The 7,763-nt window shown below is 48.5% G+C and overlaps 1 protein-coding gene across 1 annotated transcript; it reads left to right on the top strand.

The window, feature by feature from the left end:
• Window positions 1-407: 407 nt before the first annotated feature.
• On the top strand, window positions 408-7,728 carry prkar1ab (protein kinase, cAMP-dependent, regulatory, type I, alpha (tissue specific extinguisher 1) b). The gene is made up of 11 exons (XM_072666696.1): window positions 408-516; window positions 1,707-1,886; window positions 2,193-2,360; window positions 2,539-2,630; window positions 2,762-2,823; window positions 2,929-2,975; window positions 3,376-3,534; window positions 3,631-3,691; window positions 3,851-3,972; window positions 4,071-4,152; window positions 4,327-7,728. Exons 2-11 carry the CDS (start codon window positions 1,713-1,715, stop codon window positions 4,497-4,499), a joined length of 1,140 nt encoding a protein of 379 aa, XP_072522797.1. The 5' UTR covers window positions 408-516; window positions 1,707-1,712; the 3' UTR covers window positions 4,500-7,728.
• The last annotated feature ends 35 nt before the right edge of the window (window positions 7,729-7,763 follow it).

Genomic DNA, 7,763 nt, shown 5'->3' with positions numbered 1-7,763 from the left:
TGGATGGATGGATGGATGGATGGATGGATGGATGGACAGATAGAGGGATGGATGGATGAATGGATGGATGGATGGATGGACAGATAGACAGACAGACAGACTGAGGGATGGTTGGGTGGATGGACAGACAGAGGGATGGTTGGATGGATGGACAGACAGACAGAGTCTTCTTCTCTGGACAGCAGGGGCAGAAGCAGGATCAGCTCTTTAATACTCTTGATTTGAGAAGAGGCAGTGAACGAGCAGCTGTCCCAATACTTTTGTCCACAGTGTTCTTCTGTTTGATGTTTATACTCTTTACTAGTTCCTCTTTACTTCGCTACGTCGCTGTTGCTACGGGCCCTTTAAGGTTGCCCCTGGTTACCGTCTCCGTGTCACAGCGAGGCGAATTGACGTCAATGGCAAATTTTTCGATTGGTGTTGACCGTTTCCGGTGGAGTGTCCGACCGACGGTCTGAGGGCAGAAAAGACAGAAAAGAGGGTGAAACCGGAGGCCGAGCAGCACCAGGAGTTTCGGTAAGACCTCACGCGACATCACCTCTTCCGCGCGGGAGCCGGTCCCGCAGGGTGTCGTGGCAGTCTGCCGTTCAACGGCGACGACCGAATCCAGGCTAACAGGCTAACAGCTAGCCGCCGCCGTCGTTTGTTTATTATACAGATGAAGATGGCGCTCGCGACCTTAAAATTGACCATTTATCGGATCGATAATGTGCCGAACATCCGAGTATTTCCACCGTGATCGATATTCAGCGCTTAATTTCAGCTAAAGGAAATAATCTGCGGCTTCGTCGCGATGAACAATAAAGCGCTGCGGAAAATCCCGGTCCACCTTAAACGGCGCAGCGCTTTGCAATGGGGCGCCCGGGTCGCCAGGCTGCAGCTCCTGCGGCATTTAAGGTGGACTGGAGAGTTGCGAAGACGAGCTGAAAACTAAACGCTATAACGTGTTTATCACTTATTATTATGTGCAGTCTAATGCCAATAACGCGTTTTTTCACTTATTACACAGTAATAAGACTGTAATAAGTGTCAGGGTCAAAAGTTTAAGGCTATTTGTCCAATAAACTCCCTATTTGTGCAGAAACCCTTGCTTTGCATTGGATTCTATTACAGTCCAAGTCAGTGCTGCTATTACAGATTATTACCATGTCATAACGTCTCATATGTTTAAATGTGGTGCTTAATTGTGTCATTTAATACAAACAACATGTTTATTGATGTTTTTCCAATATAATAACTATCCGTGTTGTACATTCAAGGCTATTGCACTGCTCTCCATCACCCCTCAGATTATTACAGATTATAATCGTGATAATCCAATTATCAAAACAACACAGGAGTGATTTCCTTCCCGTGCTGTGGAGCGGGGTGGTTCTGCTGCCGAGTACACGCTCATAGTAATTACAGAGACGGTTGCTGACCGTGGTGGTGAATGCAACCAGACGCCTGAAGCCTCTAACAGCTATCTTTAGAGCCTGATGGTTGGGAATACTCTGCCTGAGGCTGGAGGCTCTGTTTTGCTTAGATTTAGGGTCTGAAATAAGTCCCGGAACTTGGTTCGCCACTTTGTTACGGTCACCTGCGGAGTCCAGCATCATCAATACATATAAATAAATATATCAGCACATACTGATCTGACTCTGTTCCAGTGTCTGCTGTCTTCCCCGACCCCTACACCTCACTGGTCTCTTTCCTGGCGCCCTCAGGTCAGCATGGCGTCGGGCAGCGTGAGCAGCGAGGAGGAGAAGAGCCTGCGAGAGTGTGAGCTCTACGTGCAGAAACACAACATCCAGCAGCTGCTGAAGGACTGCATCGTACAGCTGTGCACCTCGCGACCCGAGAGGCCCATGGCCTTCCTGAGAGAGTACTTTGAGAGGCTTGAGAAGGTCAGAGGTGGAGGAGGGGGGTTCAGGATTGTCTACATATGTCAATAGCAAAGCTACAGGATGCAAAACTTGGGCACTTCTGAGGTATTGTTGATTTATGAAGTAAAAAAAAAAAAAAAGGCTAGTGACTGAATTGGCTGCAGGTCAGGATGATCAGATCACGCTAAGATGAGAAGCGTAATCAATTCTCCGAAATCAACAAACCGTGCCTCACAGGGTGCCCAAGCTTCAATGCGCACACACACACACGTAAACCGCCGGCCGGTGTCTCCCGCCGCTCACCCCCGCTGTTGTGCTGCCATACAGGAGGAGGCCAAGCAGCTTCTGAACCAGCAGAAGGCCAGCTCGCGCTCGGACTCGCGGGAAGACGAGGTCTCTCCTCCCATGAATCCGGTGGTGAAGGGCCGCCGGAGGAGAGGAGCCATCAGCGCCGAGGTTTACACCGAGGAGGACGCCGCCTCCTACGTCAGAAAGGTCAGTCTGCGTTGGTCTCCCAGCTGCCATGACGTCACGCCGGCCTCGTCCAGGCCATGAATCGCTCTTTTGACCGCTGTCTTGAAAGGATGCTCTGTTCCTCTGCCTCTTCGAGAGCAGCTTGGAGAGAAGTGAAGACGCTCATTTCGGTGTATTTCTCTCTCTCTCTTTTTTTAAGGTCATTCCGAAAGACTATAAAACCATGGCGGCTCTGGCCAAAGCTATCGAAAAGAACGTGCTCTTCTCACATTTGGACGACAACGAGAGAAGGTAGCGTCAGTAGCGTCAAAAAATATATATATATATATATTATAAACGATCGTACGTGTTTGTGTTTATGTATATCTGGTCATCTGACCAGCAGCTGACCTGCCGTTTCTCTTGTTGGTCCTCTCACGCAGTGATATATTTGATGCCATGTTTCCAGTCACCTACATCGCCGGGGAGATTGTTATTCAGCAAGGTACAACATTGTTCAGCTTTAACACACACACACACACACACACACACACTGATTTGAGCAATAAGCTGTTAAACACCTTGTTCTCTACCTTGTCCGTTTCCACAGGTGACGAGGGCGACAACTTCTACGTAATTGATCAGGGAGAAATGGACGTAAGTGTCCATTTCTTGTAGCTTGGTAACATCTTTTTGAAAATAATAGAAATGAATTACTGTTAGTAATTAATCATGTAAGGGTTTCTATTATTTAGTATTTGAGTGCTACCATTACCAGTGTTGTTCTTGTTGGACAGCGGTCCAGAATTGTTGAAGCTATCCACGACATACCCAAAAAAATACTGCGATGTAATTAAATGAAGATCTATCTCCATGTTGGCCACCAATTTACTGAAACTGGTATGTCCCAAAAGGTGGTCTAAACCCCTGAGAGGTCTGAGTGCAGAGTGCCGAGTGCCTCTTTCCCACTGGTTTCCACCGAAAAAAACAAAAGTACCTGCTCAGGCTTTAGTGTGCTCAATAATTTTTTACGTGAGTGTAAAAATCTGGTTGTCAGGTGTACGTGAACAACGAGTGGGCAACCAGCATCGGCGAGGGCGGCAGTTTCGGAGAGCTGGCGCTGATCTACGGCACCCCCCGGGCAGCCACAGTCAGAGCCAAGACCAACGTCAAGCTGTGGGGCATCGACAGAGACAGCTACAGGAGAATACTGATGGTAACGCTCCCTGAGCCACGGCACCAGACCAGTGCAGTCAGTGGTTACTGCCTCCTCACCTAAACCGGACTCTCTTCTCAACTTGCTTTTTTTTAGGGGAGCACTCTGAGGAAGAGGAAGATGTACGAAGAGTTCCTCAGCAAAGTGTCCATTTTAGGTAAGCTCCTCCAACAGCGTCTTACGTGAAATCCCCGAAGCGTGACCTCCTTCGCCCTGTCCTGCTTGATGCTTGATGGTCGAGCCGCCGAAAACGGGCGCAGGGGTCTCGAGCTTTAAAGGTTCCAGTAACGTAGTTTCGTGACCTGTGCTTTTGCAGAGTCTCTGGACAAGTGGGAGCGCTTGACGGTGGCTGACGCTCTGGAGCCGGTGCAGTTTGAGGACAGTCAGAAGATCGTGGTCCAGGGAGAACCTGGCGATGAGTTCTTCATCATATTGGAGGTTCTGGCCCGCTTTCCTTGCTCCGGTTCGCTGATCTTTTTTGTTGTTGTTGCCAGTTTGAGTCTCTGAAGCTTTGTTTCGTATGTATGTTCCTCCAGGGTTGTGCGGCAGTATTGCAGCGAAGGTCAGAGAATGAGGAGTTTGTGGAGGTGGGCCGGTTAGGACCCTCAGACTACTTTGGTAAGTGGTGTTTTTTTTTTGTTTTTTTGGTGGGAATCTTCTGAATCCACCTTCTTGCCCAGTTCCCCCCCAACCCTAGATCCCACCAATTAGCACAGTGCTACTGAGCTAATTGGAGTACATATGCATCCATTACTTGTTGCAAGTTGATGTTCTCTCTCACCTTATCTCTAGGTGAGATCGCCCTGTTGATGAACCGGCCCCGTGCCGCCACCGTGGTGGCCCGCGGCCCCCTCAAGTGCGTCAAGCTGGACCGGCCACGGTTCGAGCGCGTGCTGGGGCCCTGCTCGGACATCCTGAAACGCAACATCCAGCAGTACAACAGCTTCGTCTCGCTGTCCGTCTGAATCCCCCCCCCCCCTTCTCTCTGTCATACACACACACACACACACTTACACACACTTGAACCGCAGGGTCCACCCATGCAGTTGGTTTTTATTGCCCCCGCCCCCCTCCCCCGGTTCTGCTCCTCTTTTACCTTGTTTTCAGCTCACTGATGCTAACCCCCTTCAGAGCGTTCCTCTGCATTCCTAACCGAGACCCCCCCAGCCCCCCCCCCGGACCCGATCAGCGTCAGCTTCCCACGCACAGCTGACGGGACAATCAAGCAGAATTTACTCCAGCCTTTCCTGAGCGGTCCGTTCGTGTAACTGTTTAGGACCGGACATAAGGTGGACGCGTGAGATTCTATTTTTGAAGGCCCCGACTTCCTTTCGGCTCCCGTGCTTTAGTCCTCGTAGTTTTCTAAGAGTAGTTTTCTAAAAACACAAGAACTGTACGAGGAGGAGAACCTCCTTCCGCACCCCGAGCAGCAGCTGTTAGCATGCTTACGAAGGCGCTCTTTATATAAAGCCTTACGTCTCCATACCCCCTTCCCACCACCCACCCCGAAGATCTGGGTACGAACGGGTAGTGAAGTACGTCTCTGGATGAAGGAGCTGCTTTGCTGTCGTCACCATTCCAGCGTGTAGCGCCTCGAGTTCCTCCGTTGTTTCATTTGCACACGTTCTTCAATTAGATCAGTTAGATCAGCCGATTCCTGACTGCTTCACCAGCCTGATTCCAATAAAAGAGCGAGCTGAGCCTCTAAGCCGGTGCCAGAGTGCAGGTGGTTGTGACGCAGTTCAGGTGGCAGGACATCGGCCGGGTACGGATGCTCGTTCCCAACATGCTAAAAATGATTTTCCGTCAAAATTGGGAGATTTTAAATCAGCTTTATTGAGGAAATAAGTGGTTTTGAATTCGATATTCTCAGAGGTGTGACCCGACACTAGGAGGGTAGGGGCTTAACGCATGCGGCCTGGCTTTTGTCAGAAATATTGAGATTATATGAATGTTAAGATATGAACTCGTATCTTACAGGTCGTGCTGCTCGCCATCAGCAGCCGGAGTCAGAGAGAGCACAGCTGGCCTCGCTCTCTCAGGGGTGGGTGGACGGTTGATGGCACGTCCTCCCCACATCACTTCCAGTGTGACGCTGGTCAGCGCAGGCGTCTGTTAGCTGGCGTACCGATGCTGCACCGGCGGCGATTGGAAAAGAGGCGATCGCTGGCTTCATATGTGTTGGAGGAGGCGTGTGCTAGTCCTCACCCACCCTCCTAGTGTTGGGACATTGACACTAACTCCAAATTTTGAGATCCAAAAATGTGCAGCATAATCGAAACCTACAGAAATGGAGAGCATCCTTCCCCATTACCCTGCAGGAAGCGCTTCCGTGCCTCGCGGTTGTCGTAGATGAGTCGAGCGAGGCGACGGACTCGGACACTGATCTGCCTTGGTTCAGGTTTCAGAGCTCCAGTATTAGAACTGCTGTCAGTATGTTCCACACCGAGGTTCCTTGTTTGTTTTCTTTAGCTACTGTAGAAGCTTGGTGCCATAAGACATTATGGGATGCATGCTCACGTTTTCTTTTTCTGCTCTGTCCGGCAGCGGCGGTGGCGGCGGCGGCAGCATGTGCAGTTGTTGCGCTTGTGATGTAGAGAGTAGCTGGACTAGCAGCGGGGAGATGAGGTCTACGGCGTACCTGGTTAGATGTTGGTCTGCTGAGGAGAGCAGGCGTCGGGAACGTTGCATTATTTTAATCAAGGAGTCGCTAGGTTATTGAAGTAGGTGTGAAACAGGTTTGCTCCTGTATTCAGATTAGTGTGATTAGCAGGATTTTGAATAGTTAATATATTGGACCCCTTTTTTATGAAAAATGTAAACATCCCATGACCTCTGGAGTCATAGAAAGAGCTCCATATGGAGTCCCCTAAACATAAGATCAACCCTTTCACATCTTCATCTTCACTGTATTTCTGTTCTAGCTCACGTTTAACTTTTCCACAGTCAGTCTTTTTTATTTATCACTTTATTTGTATTTTTTTATCACAAGACCTCCGGAGGTCCAGACTGCTCAAGCACACCTGTTAACCCAGACAAACTAACGAGGAATTCCATTGCCGTTCACTCAATCAAAGACGTGAACAGACTCGATCAGAGTGGGGGTTTGGTGGTGTGGTGAAACGCTCGGTTCTAGATAACCCCCCCCCCTCACCCCAGTCAGAGCTGGAGTTCTACAGTGGAGGTGAAGGGAAGCAGACGTCTGAAGCTCTAATAAAAGCTCCTCACAGAAAGTTCTTCACCTAATGGTGATGAAGACGCTGCCTGATGCCTGAGACACGGTTCTACCAGAGTTCTGAGAAGAGTTCGGCTCTAGAACCTGCTTTTAGAACCAGATCATTAAAATGGTGGAGGGATACATGCTGCAGGGTGTAGTGCGGCTACAGAAAGTAGTCCCTAAAGAGAACTGGATTAGTTGAGATTCTCCACTATTTTATCATCATCATCATCATCATCACTCCATATAAAACTCAGAAGACTTGTGTAGCTGCACTGGTGGATTTTGATAGTAAATAAAATATGGGCTATATCTGTGTTGTAGTCATGGCGACCGACGCCTGCTTCCATTCACCACCGCTGTAAAGAAATCAGAGTGGGTAAGTTTCTCTACAGTGAAGCTCAGTTTCACACCAAACCCGACTCTGAATAAACTCTTCTCACAGCCTGAGTTTTGGGCAGTTCTGCAGATGATTCTGGAAGATCATTGACGTTCTCCTTTCACTTCAGCTGTCTAAATCTGGTGTGTTTGGGAGGGAAATCGCCGAACTGTGCTGGACTCTCATCACCCCAGCCCTGATTCTTGCTCACAGTTACAATAACGCTTTCCTGCACTGTATGTTTGAATGTGTGGATGGATGGATGAATGGATGGATGACTGGTTGTTTGTGTTTCTATGTACAAGACGAATATTAATCTAGCTTGCCTTGGTTTCTGTTACTGAGGAGTGTATGTACTCTCGCTGGCCCAGTTTCTGAGCTGGTTTCGTGAAGCTTGCAGTTGCCTGAGCTGCAGGTTACTGAACACAGTGGACCATTTTTGTTCTTTTTATTTTATTTAACCCAGAATATTCGCTTTGATTTCCAGTGTGTCATGCCCAGATGATTATTTTTTTTTGTTTGTTTAATTTTATTCTTTTTTTTGGTTGGTATAGATTGTCCTAATGGCAGTTTAAGCAATAAAAACGTTAATATTGAATCTTCTGTGTGATTTCTTTTTATTTAAATTTAAAT

The sequence above is a fragment of the Salminus brasiliensis genome, chromosome 22, assembly GCF_030463535.1.
Source record: "Salminus brasiliensis chromosome 22, fSalBra1.hap2, whole genome shotgun sequence".
NCBI classification, from domain to species: Eukaryota; Metazoa; Chordata; class Actinopteri; order Characiformes; family Bryconidae; genus Salminus; species Salminus brasiliensis.
Note: the sequence above shows the minus strand (reverse complement) of the source record. Positions and strands in the feature narration are given on the sequence as shown.